The following is a 17,813-nucleotide window of genomic DNA, read 5'->3' as shown; positions in this document are numbered from 1 at the left end:
ATGAATGACAATATGGTAAAACATAGTTATAATAATATATGTCTATAGTTATAATTATTGACAAACTGTACATAAACACTTGAAAATGTCCTTGTATGTGCTTACTGTACAACTTCGTTATAGTGTTATAAATCACCTATTAAATGTGTATCTACTGCTTTCCAAATAGGGTGGATCAAAGTCAGGCAAAACCTTTAAGAAAAATTACTTTAAAAATATTGTAACTATACTGCTATCCATTCTTAGTTCAAATGAAAGTCATTTGTTCATCTCTTGTTCTCAGTTTTTTGGAAAGGTCTTTCTAAACACCTTCAGATTAGTACTGTCCTTCACCTGCGGAGGTTTTTTACTATACGTATGTATGTATATGTAGGTTAGTTAGGAAGGTCTGTTGACTGATCAACTCATAGTTTGCTGAAAAGTTTTAGTCAGTTAGCACAGAGATTTCTGCTTCACTGCTGTGTTTTATAGAGGCAGAGGACTCTGAGGAGGGAGGGGAGCAGGACATCATGCAGGTTCTGGGCAACATGGTGATAGCCCTGCTAGTCAAATACTGGATCTACATCTGTGGTGGCATGTTCTTCATTGTCAGCTTCGAGGGAACCATCGTCATGTACAAGATCATCTACATGATGATGTTCCTCTCCTCTGTGGCGCTTTATCAGGTAACAAAACACACTGGTGATTCTAAGTACCTTGTACAGATATATAGCAACATATTTCCAATGTTTCTCTTAAATTTCCACTCAGTTATCTCCAATGTTAAAAAACATTTTTCCCACATCCTTTAAATATATTCTGTATCTGTGTCTTCTGATACAGACACCATCACACACTTCTAGTAGGTCATAAGTGATGATTGAGAGGGATTACTTTTGTATAAGTCTATACATAGTTTTTTTAAGGAAAGCACTGCACGTTATTCCTTTAAAGGCTGTTTACTAAGTGGTTCTGCATGTGTGTATTCCAAACTTAAGCATATAGGTAGGACACTGTAAAGTTTCCAAATTTAATTTCCCAAAGACAGAAGGTGCTGACAATTTTAGTATGTCATAAGGTTTGTGTACAGAAGGCTCATAATCCAGAGTGTATTCTCGACTGTTTTATAACCAGAAGTAAAAACAGATGTCCTCTGTGCAATCAGAGAATTCATGACCCCTGAAACACACTTATCACAATTATTCTTATCTAGGTGCACTATGAGTGGTGGCGAAGGATCCTGAAGTACTTCTGGATGTCTGTCGTGATATACACCATGCTGGTCCTCATCGTGGTCTACACCTTCCAGTTTGACCGCTGGTCTAACTTCTGGTCAAAGAAGTTGGGAATGGAAAAAAAGGGGTGAGCTTCCCTTAATCACCTACACGAATACTGATATGTTATGGTAATGAAAATGTGCAGCTACATATGTTGATGAAATTTCAGAGAGTTCAGAGAGTTTAAAATACTAGTTACTACGACAGACCAAGTTTACTGATAATGTTTCAAGTCTCTCCCGTGTTCTCAAATGTAAATAAGATACGATGGATATATATTTTTTTATTGTCCCGAAGGAAATTTGGGGACAAACAGTATCTGCTGTTTAAAGAATTTAACACAACATAGTGCATACATACATGCATACATACATACATACATACATACATACATACATACATACATACATACATACAGGACACAGACACAGACTGTTACATCACTGCATGGACATGCTCATGTTGTATTGTTGTTGCATGCCACTAGCCAACAAAATTGCAAACTGCCCGTTGTACAACACATCATAATAGTAGTCATAATATGTGAAGTAAGGGTAAGCCGCATTATCAACATAAAATCCTGGTAAAAGAAAAGTAAAAATGTACATGTATGTGTTTAAGATAAAAGCAGCATTTCAGGGGTTAAGTCTGGCTTTGATGGACAGAGGGACAAATGAGTTCTTAAAGCGGTAGAGTCTGCACCAGGGGACTCTGAAGCATCTGCCTGAAGGGAGAAGCTGGTACTCAGGGTGGAGGACATGGGTGGGGTCTGAAAATATCTTCAGGGCCTGCCTCTTGATAGTTTTGTGAAAGACGGAGTGTGGGATGCTGTCTGACTCCCAAGTTTTTCATGGCTCTTTGTGTTAGCCGGGTAATCTGGGCTTTCAGGTATGGTAGAAGAGGAGCAACACTTTATGGTTGACACCGAAGACCCTCAGCCTACGAAGAAAGTGTAGCCACTGTTGGACCATTGTGCAGACATTTTCTACCTGAACACTCCATGTCAGTTATGTTGGGTATGCCCAAGTATTTATAAGAGTTGACCCGGGTTATGGTGTGGTCATGAATAACCACTGGTGTGTGGTCTCCGAAGGATTTGGGGTCAAATCCCATCTCCTCTGTTTTCTTGACACTGAGGATGAGAAAATGTCTGTCGCACCACAGGACAAAGTTCTGGATCTCAGTTTTATACACAGCTGTATCTGATGTGTCAGACATAAAACCCAGGATGGCTGTATCATCGGAAAACTATATTATATAATTGTTAGTAGTGCTGCATGTGTACAGGGTGAACAGGACTGGTGAACGACGCACCCCTGGGGGGCGCAATTACTGATGGTCAAGGGTTCAGACGGTCTGTTCACCCTGGCCTGCTGGGTATGGTTGGTGAGGAATGAGTGGTACCACGCAGTGATGAAGGGGTTGACATTCATCAGCTGGAGTGTATTCAAGAGAACCTGAGGCTTTAGGGTGTTAAAGGCTGAACTGAAATCTACAAACAACAGTCTAGCATAGGCCCTAGGATTCTCCAGGTGTTTAGTCACTAGGTGCACTATACTGTTGATAGCATCATCAGTGCCTCTCTTGTCGGTGTATGCGAACTGGAAGAGATCTAGCTGTGGGCCTACATCTAGCCGTAGTTTGCTCACCATGAGCTTCTCCATTAGAGGATGGATACCCGAACCGAGCCGGGCCGGGTTCGGACAGATATTTAGAAATGATGTTTGGGTTTGGGTCAGGCTCGGTCACATCAGCGCGATAAGGCATTGAACATTTTAAATTTAAAAAAGCTTATTATGTAGGTGCGCGTCTGTGTTAATGTGCGCTTGTTGCCCCGTGTGCGCTCATCTGTTGACATTTCTGAATGCCTTCCCTCAGGTGCTTAATAAAAATGGGCTTTCCACACAAACAAATGTACATGTGTCATAAGTATGAGATTTTAACTGTGTCGGGCTCGGTTACTGCTCTGTCAGACATGGGCCGGGCTTGGACAGAAAAATGCGGCCCGATCCGCACTCTATTCTATTGAACTTTTTAATCTTTAATTATTCTTTCTTTTGACTTTACATTGGCCTTCTTTTTTCATAAATTTTCTTTTCACTGAATCAATTTTAAACATTTACACCTGAGAGATTCCTCACTCAAAAAAAAAAAAAAAAAAAAAAAAAGTAAGCTCAAGTCTCATGTTTTTACTTTCATTCCTCTTTTTTTTTTTTTCATCTATGCAGCTTGGAGGACCTGGGCCTGATTAAGTTTGAAGTCCCCATGCTGTTCACCAGGATTTTCATTCCCACTTCCTTCTTGCTGGTGTGTATACTCCACCTGCACTATTTCCACGACCGCTTCCTCCAGCTCACTGACCTCCAAGCTGTAGTGGCCAAAGAGGAGAGCACTATCTACAGGTAAGACAAATTATGTTTGTTTTCTTTGGTCCAAACCATGATTGAAAAGCTGATTTTTGTTCTTTTGTATCTGGTTTGTTTAATTTCATAGTAGAGTATTTTGAACATGATGGCCCCACAGAGAGGTTGTTCATAGACAACCTGACCTAATTCCAGCCACTCTATTTTTTGCTTGGCAAGATTTATCTGCATCTTTAGTGTTAAAAATCCTGAGCAATGGGCATTTCAACTTCACCTTCAACGGTGACCTTATGCTGCACAAGCAAGTTTATCTGAAAAGTCATTCAATAAACTCATCAAATATTTTTAGAAGAGTCTTTTATGATCCTGTAAATACCTTTTAAAACAGCAGTAAGAGTTGTCAGACAGCTTTCTGGAATTTTCAAATTATTTATATATATTTTATAAAATCTCTATTCACAATAGGGTGCCTGGGTAGCTCACCTGGTAGAGCAGGCACCCATATATAGAGGTTTACTCCTCGACGCAGCGGCCGCGGTTTTGACTCCGACCTGTGGCCGTTTGCTGCATGACATTCTTAATTTAAAGATTGGTTTCGATTTAGGCAAGTTACAACACCTTTTCATCTCAAACTCTGGATATTCGCACTTACAAACCCTGTTAAACACCCAATATAACCACTGTTCTTGTCGCGCACATTTTCATAGTCTGTGTTGTGGAGTGTTAGCCTGACGTGGTCAAACTCAGATTCACGACCTCGAATTTTGTGGGCGGGGCTAAGTTCGGCTGGCATCCAGGCTAGTGGAGTGTTTAGCTTTACAGTCGTATTGTTGTGGATTTTTCATTGTTTTGCTGTCGCTTGCTTAGCTTGACTCTGCTGCTCTGCTTCTCTCTATGACCTGCTGCCATTTCTCCTCTGCCACCCTTTTCACACAGCCATGCTAAAGTCAATGGCCGTGTCTATCTGATCATGAATAGGTGGGTATCTGCTCACTTTCTGTGGCATCCATCACCATCCCAGTTCACCTCTGAGTCTTAACTCCCTCTTCCTGTTGCAATAAGTCCTTTACCCCGCACTGACTTGTCACTGTTACCCAGTTTTTGCCAATGATAATACATTGATGATCTTCTGAAATATCTTACTCCAGGAGTTTAGCTATTTGACTGACGTGAATGGTGTTCATTTTCAGGTTTTGTACATTATTATTTTGCTTGTAGCCTTCTCTTTTTGGGTTCTCTGTTACCTTTTTGGATCTTTAACCCCCCTCCAAACCAAGCCCAGCCTTTTCCCCAACAAAACCCTTCTACTCCTCTCCAAGAGTTTCACAAACTGTCAAACAAGCATGTTTGAATCTGAACGAAGTGTTCTTCCCTTCCAGTATCTTGCCACACACCTACTTCTCTGCACTAAAACCCCAGAAAATGACCCCCTTCCTGAAAAAACTCGCCTACCCCAAACCACAAGAGCATTTTGGCCTGTTTTCTTGCATTTTAATAAAACTACAGTACATGCATATGGTGATTGTAAGTGCCAGTTTCAGCCTGCCTTTGTCGGTTTCTCTCCTCAATGTTCATCTTGACTTCTGTGTAACTTTATTGTTCTGAGCAGCATCAAGCAAAACATTACCAGTCAGCAGAGCAAGTAAGTATGACCACTAGATAACAAAATGCTTGCATTGGTATGCGGCCGGTTCGTGCAAGCCAAACCCAACCTTTGACCTTGCTCCATTGCCTGAGAAGAGTTTAATTAAGAGGTTAATGCCTCCCTTGAGATGCTACCATTATTCTGCTGCAAAAAGAAAAATCCTTCAAACACCAAAAGCAAACAACATATTGTTTTTAAAGAATGCAGAGGGAATGTGCAATGCTTATTGATTACAATGCCTGAGAAAACGCTGGTCTGCTGGTCCCATTCAAACAATTGCATCGGTGCCTTTTGACAATCACCTGGACCATGTGTATGAGTGTGTGTTGTATCTATATACTTATGAGGACAGAATGCCTTAAAAAATATAGGAATGTGAGAAAATCAGATATGATAAATTATATCTATATAATTTAAATTATGTATGTGGAATTTTTTCTTGTCCTGATATCATGAAATTGCTGTTCAGCCTTAAGATAAGATTCAAATTGCTTTCTAGTAAGGTTAAAGTTAGGAAAGACATGTATTTTAAGTCAGAATGATAAAGGAGTAGGACATATTTTCACATGGTGACGACTATGAACTGCAACGTCCCTGGTTAAAGTCAATATGGGGATCTTTGTTGCATATGTTCTTCCCGCTGTCTATAAAAAAAAAAAGGCTTAAAACTTATATACTTAAAAAAAATGTTGGAAGGGTCAGACGTTCATAGACACTTAAAGCCATAAAGCCCTTTAAAAATTTAAGAAGTCCTGAAGTTACTGAAGTTAGAAATTAGAGGCCCATCCCCAAAACCAATCATTTGATCGAAATCTCCAGAATAGTTACTTAATGGACCTGGGGGGTGATATTGTTGTCAACTGTTACTTAGTAGTTCCAAAAATGCTCCTAAAAATAACATCTAGCTGGTAAAAAAATTCCCAAAGTAATTCAAGGTCCTCATAAGCATAGATATGCAGATGTGTGTGTGAGTCTGCATGCATGTGTCTGTTTGTAATAACTTCTTCACATGTCTTCAGACTGGTGCACCCGGATGGCAGCCTGGCAGACCTCACCATACTCAGTGCCAGCTCGGTGGAGGCAACGCTGTCCAGAGAGGATCAGGAGCCACAGGGGGAGTGGGGGACAGAGAAGGAGAAGGAGCAGGCCCTGGTGGTGGTGATGTATGACACTGACATGACTGCCGAGAAGCCCAGGAGATTTTCCGACCCGCGGCAGTCCAGCACAGAGGAGAGCCACCACTGCAGTGCGAGGACAGAGCCAGAGCCGAGCACCGAGCAGAGCTCAGGTACTGAGCAGCTGCAACACAGCAGGTCTACACACTTCAACAAGACACTCAATCGTGTTTGGGCTGCAACTAACTATTATTTTCATTATCAATTAATGTGGTCAGAATTTTTTTGATTAATCAATTGACCATATATTAAAATGAGTAGACAACACATCAGTTTGATACTAACTGTAGTGTAAACTTTTATTTACCGCAAAATCTACAGTATTCAACTATATTACAAACTTGCTATTCTTACCTTCCTCCACTTCAGTTGATCTGGAGGCTGTGTGGCTGATCATGTTGCAGACTTGTACTTCAGCAACTCATGTGTTTTCTTCCAATGTTTATTAAAGCTTACCACACTGCCAGCCATGTTTACTCCTCTCACTGTGTTTGCAACTGAGGTGCACATGAGCTGTCATGTAGTGGCTACAGTCATAAGTGTAAAGACCTTTTCTCTCATATCTCTCTCAGCCTGTCTGCTCAGAAGACATTTGCTGGATACAAACTTTAAAGGCCAAAGCTCTTTTAGAGAAGCTTAGTCTGCTGTCCAAGAAGTATCTGCTGCACTACACTCTCACCAGGCAGCCATTAATCATCCCCGGTAAAGCTGTAAAAAATCTGTTGTATTGCAGATTTTTGGGTTCAGTAAGATTTACCTCCAGTTTTCTGTTCTGACACAGAGCGTAGCTCAAGTGCTCACTTTCACCCATTACATCGTCCTGCTAAAGCCAACTAATGCTGCACCATTAGCATATTTACGCAGACGGTCACCCTGGTCTTAAATTAAAATGTTGTTTTATATCCACAGAAAATAAAATAGGTAATAAAACACAATTTTTTATGGCCTCTCAGTTTATAATGAGCTGCAAGCTAGGTTAGCTATATGCCCTCAGAGTTTTCTAATCCAAACAATGAGGCCTCTATTAGAACCTGAGATAATATGGCTTTTGTAAAAACATTAACCCACCACCAAACTGTGGCTGGAGGTTTTATATCCTTTGTGAGAATATAAAACTAAATATTAAGTCTTAATTCTCAGGTAATTAAATCAACAGTTTGGAATTTGCTTGTTAATACAGATTTTAGGCGTGTTTCCATACATCTTGAGATGCTGCATATGGGAAAAAGATTACATTAACAAACATTTTACAGTTTCAGAATATGTGTAAAACACATGTTTAGCTGTTATGTTGACCCCATAAAATGATAAACATATTGAAATTCCTCTTTCCTTCACTAAAATACAGACTGTCACACAGATCACCTCATTTGAACATTTTAACAAGGAAAATCATCAGTTTAATAGTTCAATAGAAGTGTATGACACAGGTGATTTAGATATATCAGGCTTTGGCTACACAGATGTGATATGTTAAAGAGAGAATCATATCATCAGTCTGCTCCAGTTTGAGTTGGTGTTTGAAAAGACCGCTTAGCAAAATGCCAGCAGAGGAATTTAGGTGTTTAAACAGAGGACATACTGCTGTTTTTAAGAGATGAAACCTGGAAACTCTTTATTTTGCACCACCTTCAGTCTTGCTGTTTTTCCATTTAAATGCTTCTGTTTTTTTATTTTGTCTTTTTCAGATCTGAAGAATAAATGGCACCTGGTGGTCGACCGTCTGACTGTGCTCTTCCTCAAGTTCCTGGAGTATTTTCACAAACTGCAGCTGTTCATCTGGTGGTTACTGGAGATCCACATCATCAAGATTGTGTCTTGCTACATTGTTATGGTCTCTGTCAAAGAGGTAGGAATGCTTGAGATTCCACTGAAGAAAAAGAGAGAATAACAAGAATATTTACATATTGTAACAATTGCTCCAGTCATTTTGATGACGTAATAGTAGATAGCAGATAAGAAAGGGGCACCAGAGGAAAGGAGGATTGGTTCAAGGTAGGTTCACACAGATAAATCTTCAAGGAGGAAAACAGTGAAACAATTAATGATACCAATGAAGTCAGATGAGAGAGGCTTGGTTCAGAGTTTTCACATAATGGAATGTAACCGATTCACAACACACACACACTCACTTTCATTTACTTTTAAAAGACCCAGAAAGACTTGAGAGTGTACGTTTACAATTTTAACAACTGTGTTTCCCTTGTGCTACTCTTACAATTGGGAAACTCAACATAACAAATCAAAATCTTTACGTGTATTATTTGTACGTAGATGTCTTATATTAACTAACTGCTCAAATAAACAAATAAACTAAACTAAAAAATATTAGTAGTTGCTTATTTTTTTTTTTTTTTGGCACATGCTAGATATAGTTACCACGTTTAAACAGTAGATGAAGGAATTTTTTTATGATTCACAGATGTTTTAAAGTGGATTTCTTGAGTTTTTTCACATCACCTGGTTAACATGGTCTTAAATGCTACACTGCCAAGATTTTTTCAGTTTTTTGTAGCATGTAAAATGAATGAGGTCATACATAAATTACTATCATGTCACAATCTTCTATAACTAAGTACATTTAACACAATTCTGAGATGAAGCTATATAATTACCTACAGTTTTCTTGGTTGATTTTATTGCTCAGACACTATATGAAATAAGTTGATCTCTTGCAACACTAAGACAACTTAGACCATCTTGAAATAAACCAGGATTGTCTATTTACAATGCAGACTAGCCAGATAGTAGTCTAGGGGTATTTAGAACTTGTAATAGCTGTTACAGTTTCTCAATGGAAACCAAAGTCTTGATCTGCGTTTTCTTGCTCCCCCTCTGAGGGGTTTTCCCTGGATAAGCTGCTCAGGCTTTTAGAGTCTTATTAAAACTCACTTTGATAGAAATAGATTTATGTAATGTAATAATCTTTTCTTTATGGTTCTTGACGTCAAGCTTTATGTGTGAGCTTTTACGTTTTTTGATTTGCCTCACATTATTCCTTACTTTTTTTTGTTTTACCTGTAGCCTTTAACCGTTGGTGTACTGTTGTAGGAGGATAATAAAGAAAAAGAGTATGTCAGTGGAAAAAGGATTTATTTTAGTTTTTTTTCTGTCAGCATCACCTGTATTGTCTCCTGTGCAGGTGTCTTTGTTCAACTATGTGTTCCTGGCATCCTGGGCTTTTGCACTGCCCTACAGCCAGTATCGGCCCCTTGCTTCCAGTGTTTGCGCTGTCTGGACATGTGTCGTCATCGTATGCAAAATGTTGTACCAGCTGAAGTCTATAGACCCCACTACCTACTCCAAGAAATGCAATATGGTGAATATAATACATGCTTTATTACCCTTGTTGTATACAAATACATACGGTTTAATATTATCATTAGTATTCTTGATTGCGCTAAGAATCAATTTTTTACTACATTTATACAATTATATTTTCTGTCCACAGACAGGAAACTACTCAGCTGAGTTGAGCAAGTCTCTGCTGTATAGGGATGCAGTGGATCCGGCCATTTGGGTCGGCCTGAACAAGTCTCCTGACCTGCTGGGCTACCTCAGGGTGAGGAGCGGAAACATTTGTTAGCTGAAAGTTTGCAGCATACACAGGATATCAACACAGTAATGAAAGAACAATTTATGACATTATGATCATATAAAGGACTTAATTAAAGGAACATTTTGAAATTTTGGGAAATACACCTATTTTGTTTTTTGTTTTTGCTATGAGTTAAAAGAAGAGGTTGATACTGCTCTCATATCTGTTCTTTAAATATGAAGCTGGAGCCAGCAGCTGATTAGCTTAACTTAGCACAAAGACTGGAAACAGGGGGAAACCACAAGCCTGGCTCTGTCCCAAGGTAACAAAATCTGCCTCTCAGCATCTCCAAAGCTCACTAATGTTATATCTCGTTTGTTTAATGTGTACAAAAACTGAAGCTTAAAAACGACAATTTGTTGTTTTACAGGGCGGTTATGACTCCCGGAAGTCACTGCTCATTTAACCGAAGCTAAAGGAGTATTTTCTTCATCAGAAGGGCCCAAATATTATGTTTATAAAGTGGCAATGTGTTAAAACAAAGAAACCCATCAGATACACTTTGGTTACAGTAGACTATAATTGAGCTTTTGGGTATAAAGTGTCAGAAAATATGACAAATGTCCATCACAAGTTGCCCGAAATTAAAGTAATAGGTTATAAACGGTCCCTAGGGGAGGTCACTTGACCTGGATCGAGATGCTGCTTGAGATTTCTCTCCGGCTCCAGGTTAAAACAAAGTAGTAACTTTCTCCAAGCAAACTTGAAAATACCGGTCAGGAATCTATTGTAGAGATGCCTAACAAGCAGAACGACAAAGACTTTTCTATTTTTTTATCGCCTGGCCCTCACACTGGTAGTAGGAAAGTGAATCAACAGACAGCCACACATGTTGCTAGTGTTAACGAGGACCACAGTGATCAAGCTAGGGCCTCAGTGCTGACTGCCTCGACAACTATGGAGCAGATTTTAGCTTAAAATAGTTTTTGGCCTCCCGTGTGAACAACATGAATGAATCAGTCGGTTCTCGCCTTGATGTTATTGATGGAGCCCTGAGTGAAATTAAAACGTCTGTCACCTCAGTCGAGACCTCTCTCTTCACTCTATCTAGCCGAGTGAACAACTTAAAAAAATGTATACAGGAGGCTGAAGATAGGGTCTCCGCTACAGAAGATGTCATAGCCGCCTCAAGAATTTGAAGATTGTTAACCTCCCAGAGAAAGCCGAAAGTGGTAGTCCTTTTGTGGACTTCATCCACTCTGTACTACCGACCTTAGTCGGCTTACCCGCTGACCACCCTCCGCTGGAGATTGAACGCGCCCACAGAGCCCTGGCTTCAGTCCCGGCCCCAAACAAGCCCCCGAGAAGCATCTTGCATCTACAGAGACCGCGTTTTTTTTACAGTGTGTTCAGGGGACAGGCAGCTAGCGGATAGTGAGGAGATGTTTGCTGTATGTGACGAAAAATGTTGTAGCCTAAAAAAGCATCACATTACTTTAAGCAGTGGAGCTGAATCTACATGCAACTTTTCTCCTTGGTAACAGGGTATTTTTAGTTGCTTTGACTGCTTGCTTTATTTTGCTTATTGTAGTGTCCAAAAAATTTATATACTTTAGTTTCAAATGAGTTTTACCTTCTGTTATGACTACAGCACTTTGAATTTTATTTCAACGGCTAATTTTTATCACCCTGGTATTTCATATTTAAGAAGAGACTGGCAGACACATGGGGCGGTTTACTCCTTGACATAACAGCCGTGGGTTCGACTCCGACCTGCAGCCCTTTTCTGCATGTCATTCCCCCTTCTCTCTCTCCCCTTTCAAGTCTAAGCTGTCCTATTGAAATAAAGGGCTAAAATGCCCCAAAACGTAATCTTAAAAAGAAATTGTGTCATTTATTTAGCCTGGAGTTGTGATATTGTCTCAAGCGCCTGAGCTGTTACTGTGGTCTATCTGTTAAATTAGGAAATGTTTAAGCTTAGTGTGCTTGGTGTCTTGGTGCTAGGATAGGGGAGGGTAAACGCTGCAATCTTGGTTTTCTGTACTTTAATTTTTCCGCTATTCCATACGACTGGAGCTCTAGGTTCCTTTCCTGTACTGTAGTCAGCTTCTCCTTATTCAGCTTGTATTACCTATTTACTTTCCAACTTAACAATTCCTATGTGTTTAAAATCAAATATCAGAAAAGGGTAGGTGTTTTGGGTGGCCTCTAGCTCACCCAGTAAGAGTGCTCACCCCATGTTGGCTGAGTCCTGCAGTGGCGCAGTGTTTGAAACCAACCTGCTGCCCTTTGCTGCGTGTCATCCCCTATCTCTCTCCCCCTTTCATGTCTATCCACTTTCAAATAAAGGGAAAAGCCCCCAAAAACTAATGTTTTTATTTGATAAATAAACAAAAAAATTGTTTCAAAGTACAGTTAGTAACCAATCAGTTATTTAAAAGCAAATATTTTCCAAAAAAAAATGAATACATATTTAAAGAAATTCTCTCTGTCATCTGTGCAGAACAACCTCTTGATGCTGGCTCTGTTAGCTTTTGAGGTGACCATCTACCGCCATCAGGAATACTTTAGACTGAGGAACAAACTGTCGCCTCCTGCTGCCAGGATTATCTTCCATGATATCACACGGCAGCATCTGGACATTGGCATCATCAGCTTCATCAAATACTTCATCAACTACTTCTTCTACAAGTTTGGACTTGAGGTAAATTTAGAGACAAGTGAAAAGAGCTAAAATATACGTTTTATCTGAAAAACTCCATCACTTCATGTTTATAGTCCTCGTGTGCTTCCCTCAGACGTGCCTGCTGTTGGGGGTCAATGTTATTGGGCAGCGTATGGACTTCTACGCCATGCTTCACGCCTTTGCCTTAATTGCAGTCATGTATAGACGCAGGAGGAAAGCCATTGCTGAGATCTGGCCCAAGTACTGCTTCTTCCTGGCTTGCATGCTAACTTTCCAGTACTTTGTCTGTATCGGGATCCCACCAGCAGCCTGTAAAGGTTTGTGTTAACGACTCGGACAGATTGTACTTACTGCTGATGATTTCTAGAATTTATTTGTTACAGTCAGTTGAGTAATCATTTAATGTATAAAATGTCAAAGAATAGTGACAAATGCTGTTTACAAGTTCCCAAAGACATCTTCGAATTTCTTGTATTCTTCGACCAATAGTCCCAAACACACATTATTGAATTTATGATATAAATAACAGAAAAACAGCTAATCTTTACATTTGAGAAATTGACAATAACAAATTTTATTTTATTTATTTTATTATTTAATAGATTATCTTATAAGTGATGTCAGTTAATTTTATGTCTGTTAACTATTGTCGGTCCTGTCATTTTTAAAGTGTAATTTTAAGGTTTTTTTATACATATATATCTGATGATAATGATGCATGTTTTCATTTCAGACTATCCCTGGAGGTCTCCCACCTCTACTACAGACTCCAATGTGATCAAGTGGCTCTATATTCCAGATTTCCAGACCCAACCCAACTCATTGTTCCTCATTTGTATGTTTTCTAATTTATAGATATTTTAGTGATTAGGATGCTGATGAGTGTCATTATAGTTTCTGGTATTAGTATTAGCAAACATTTTGTTCAACATAAGTTAGATTTCTACTCTCCTCTCTTCTTTCCAGATGACTTCATGTTGCTGCTTTGTGCCTCTCTCCAGAGGCAGGTCTTTGATGATGAGAACAAGGCAGCCGTCCGCCTCATGGCTGGTGACAACGTGGAGATCTGCAGAGACCTTGACGCAGCCTCTTTCAGTGTCCACAACCCAGTCCCCGACTTTATCCACTGCAGGTACAGCTGTTTATACTAATTTTATAATACACTTCGCACAGTAGCAGAAATTGGCCCAAGTGTGATTTTTTTTATTTTTTATTTTTTTAAATGCCTGTAAGGGCTACATGGATACAGTATATGACACTGGATCCCAGACTTGTATTTAAACACTTAAATTAGCTTTTACAGTAGATTCACTTGAAACAGATGTTATAATTTAGCTGCCATTGGAGCTTGACAGAACCGATATTAACATGGAGAACAACAAGACACAGAAATGGAAAGGAAGTGAAGTAGCCGGCTTAATTGATGCTTAATGATGTTAGATGCCTACAATTAAGTCAAAAGTGAAATGTGTTAAAAACAAGTAGCACTATAAACTTTTTTATTATTTGTATTTAACTTACATCCCACAATATGGAGCAGAAGTTTGGATTCAAGCATGAAGACGTGTGATGTTTATGTAGAGTTAAAGCTTTGTTTTAAAAAAATTTTAGGGGTACAATTTTAAAGTTTTACCATTGTTGTGACTTAGTCCTACCAATGCAGAAATGCCTATTTTGGTCTATGGTTTAATGGATATCACACTGGTGGGAAATTGTAATGCAGCATAGGGAATTCATTATTTTATGTAACATCACCATTGGTAGATTTTAAAAACCTGCTATATGCTAATGCTAGTTTAAATTCTTTAATGCTATTTATAATGGTCTCAAAAATTACAAAAATAACTATCTTAACATTCCATCAGTTTCTAGATTAAGTGTGATTGGCAAGCGCCAGGCAAAACATGTTTGATTTTGGTCTTACGTAATCTAAAATGAAATGAGGGATTGCTTTTAGTCATGAACCTACAGAGAATTATCATCTGATATGCGGCTCCCCTCAGCTTTATAGTTTCAGATAATTGTTTAGCTTTTCAGACCACAACTTTACTGTTTTGGTTCACTTTTGCTGCTCTCGTAGCATGCAGGTCCACAGCAGGTAAGTATTTTCAGCGAAAAGTTTTTTTTTAATGTACACAACCTGCTCAGCACCAAACAGCAGACAGACACAGTTAGCGACTATTAAGCAGCTGAAGAGACAGATATTTCTCTCAGAGTTGGTGGAGACCAAAAACAGAGCAAAAAGGAGAGCGATGGACTGGTGTTTGCCAGGAGGTCAGAAACAAACTAGAAATAAATAATAATGTTGCTCCATAACTGCTGGATGTTTTAAATAAACTGCTTAAAAGATAATGTCAGTGTTGTGTTCACAACTTGTATCTGCCTCCCCCAAGTGGCCATAAATCAGTTAATTCGTTTTTAGATCAAAAGTCACAGAGAACTGGGGTGCCGCTATTGTGTATGTAACCAAGTAGAACTTTAAACTCACTGATGTGCTAAAAGGCAGTAGAGCAGGCTGTTAACATATGGTTGCAGATTTCTGACTGGTAGAAAAGGTATCATTCTCTCCAACCACTAAGGTACAGTTGAGTAAGACGCTTGCTTCATACCCCAGCCTCTACAGTTGAGCTGCTCCAGCAACTCAGTAGAAAACTGTTGTTGTACTTGACTGCTAACTGTGTAACTGTAGGAATCTTAAGTGGTGTGGTGCTGGATAAGAACATTCTGGCTCTGCAAATCCCTTATCCTAGATAAATAAAGGTAAGACAAATGATAGTAGCTTAGTGAGAGATGTAATTGAATACCCACTAATCAGAATTCTGGCTGTCTTCCAATATTTGAATCTAGATACTGACTTTGCACATAAAAAAGAGTGACGAGATGGTTTTGAGAGGCAGGGTAATAGAGAGCGAGTCAGAAAGACAGCGAGAGCATCCTGACCTGTCCACAGTCATTGATTATGTGCTCTTCACATTCCACTGTTTTGATGCCCAAAGTGGACAAGTCTTTTATTAACGCACTCTGTGTCCATCAACAAGCCCTAGTAGAGAGAAAGAGAGCTGTACAGCCCGTCTGTCCACGCCACAGCAGCTCTGCACTTATTCTATCGTTTCCCTCCAGGATCAAATTACGGATAAGGGGTGGGGGAGAAATCCATAATCCACAAAAACACTCTGTCCGTCACTCCGCTACTCAGACGCTTTTGCCCTGTACTCTAACTCAATAAATAGCTTTTAAGTATGGAAAAGGTATTTTCTCCCCCTGATGAAGAAGGACACTCACTCAGCTATTCCGGCCCATCAATGCATTGTCCGATCCAAACCCACTTCATCAGAGCTGCTTCCTAAACAGTGCAGCTGTTGTTGTGGTCCTATGTTTTCCCCAGGTCCATCAAATGAATGCACGTTGCTTCCTATGTTTTCACTCCACACATCATATTAATGGTCTTTCACATGATAACACAGGATCCACACGCATGCTTTTAGCATGTTAGACACACTCAGGTCATGCAGAAGTGTACATTTACCTGTGCTGAGTGACAGGAGTCCGGTTTCAGCTCTGGTTCACATTCATTGATCAGACTCTTACCGGTGTTCTGACACTAAGTGATACAAAGTGTATTACATAAGTGTGATTGATGGGAGGAATATACACACAGCAACAGAATGAACTGCAATGTTGTTTTGACTTTTATTATGTGGTAACCATGCATCCTTATTAGCAAGTTAGCTTAGCTGGCCGAGTCTATGCCATAGACTGTAAAAATAATGGACAAAGCTTCCGGGTCTAAAAAGTGAAGCCAATGCGAAAGTGACTTAAACCTGCATGCTATCCCATTTTCAGCAGGGGGGTGACTCCACTGGTTGCAAAAAGAAGTCCAAAATTTACCCTGCTTATCACTTGATTAATTACCTCAATAAACATATTGATAATGGATTTATGTCTTAAATCGCTACTTCTTCTGTAATATATCATGATGTTCATTTAGTAAATTATGGTCCCATTTATTTTAAAATTGACGATAAAGCAATTTAGTTGAGTAAATGTTCTCAGTTACATTACATGCTCTCTAACTACAGCAAGTAACCATGAAAAAAAAAAAACCTAAGAGCAAAATACAAACTTCCTCCTGAATAGCAGCAAATGAGTGCTTGATTTATACTTTGTGTTACTTCACAGACCAGCCGGGTTCATAAACTTGATGCTGGGTTCACGTTATGTTCTGCATACCGTGGATACATCAGCTGTATGGGAAAAGGGGTTCAAGTCAGCCGGGAAATTAGGGAATTTCTGAATTCTTTAGGGAAGAGGAAACACAGATGTGTTACAGCACCATCGCTGGCAGTTCAATGTAAATAGAATCCAACACAGTAAGTGTATACCTTGTTAAACAGCTAAGTTAGTATTTTAATGTTTCCATGTACTGTATCAGTTGTGACTACAGGGCGAGCAGTTGGGGTAACTGTTTTGGAATAATATGTGAACATTAACATTTTTGTTAATATGGCATGAATGCAGCACAAGGATACTCTGTATGTTGCGTTTTCTGATGTTCAATCACCTCTGGGTATTGAAGTTAATTTTTTTTTCCGACAGTAACCTTTTCCTGACATTTAGAGCAGCATCCAAAAAAGATAATATTGAATATGAATATGAAATTGAATATGTCATCTTTTTGGAAAAATAGTGCTGACATATTGGTTTCCCCACTGTCCTCTAGGTCCTACCTGGACATGCTGAAGGTTATCGTGTTTAGCTATCTGTTCTGGTTTGTCCTCACCATCATCTTCATCACGGGGACCACGCGCATCAGCGTCTTCTGTATGGGCTACCTGGTAGCCTGCTTCTACTTCCTGCTATTTGGTGGTGAGCTGTTGCTCAAACCAATCAAAAAGATCCTTCACTACTGGGACTTCTTGATCGCCTACAACATCTTTGTTATCACCATGAAGAACATTTTGTCTGTGAGTAGTCTCAAATTGTAAATCAAGATCAGTTAATTACTGTGACTACATGATAGACATAGCCTGACAAAGAAGCTTTAGATTTTAATCAGAATCCGGTTTATTGCCAAGTAGGTTTTCACATGCAGGGCATTTGCTTTGGTGTATTGGAGCACTCCGTGTCAGTGGGGTTCCCGGGTCTTGTTA

General features: G+C 39.4%; 1 protein-coding gene across 4 annotated transcripts in view; it reads left to right on the top strand.

The window, feature by feature from the left end:
* The window catches only part of piezo2b (piezo-type mechanosensitive ion channel component 2b), an 84,192-nt gene that overhangs the window by 40,139 nt on the left and 26,240 nt on the right, over positions 1–17,813 (top strand). For all 4 annotated transcript variants that reach the window (XM_028593357.1, XM_028593358.1, XM_028593356.1 and 1 more), the window contains 12 exons: positions 472–665; positions 1,193–1,341; positions 3,485–3,658; positions 6,284–6,552; positions 8,128–8,288; positions 9,582–9,758; positions 9,891–10,001; positions 12,481–12,681; positions 12,776–12,980; positions 13,397–13,498; positions 13,630–13,795; positions 17,384–17,627. In XM_028593357.1, coding sequence (XP_028449158.1) covers positions 472–665; positions 1,193–1,341; positions 3,485–3,658; positions 6,284–6,552; positions 8,128–8,288; positions 9,582–9,758; positions 9,891–10,001; positions 12,481–12,681; positions 12,776–12,980; positions 13,397–13,498; positions 13,630–13,795; positions 17,384–17,627 — 2,153 coding nt within the window. The remainder of the gene's footprint in view (positions 1–471; positions 666–1,192; positions 1,342–3,484; positions 3,659–6,283; positions 6,553–8,127; positions 8,289–9,581; positions 9,759–9,890; positions 10,002–12,480; positions 12,682–12,775; positions 12,981–13,396; positions 13,499–13,629; positions 13,796–17,383; positions 17,628–17,813) is intronic.

This window comes from Perca flavescens, chromosome 12 (genome assembly GCF_004354835.1).
Source record: "Perca flavescens isolate YP-PL-M2 chromosome 12, PFLA_1.0, whole genome shotgun sequence".
Lineage (NCBI taxonomy): Eukaryota > Metazoa > Chordata > Actinopteri > Perciformes > Percidae > Perca > Perca flavescens.
Note: the sequence above shows the minus strand (reverse complement) of the source record. Positions and strands in the feature narration are given on the sequence as shown.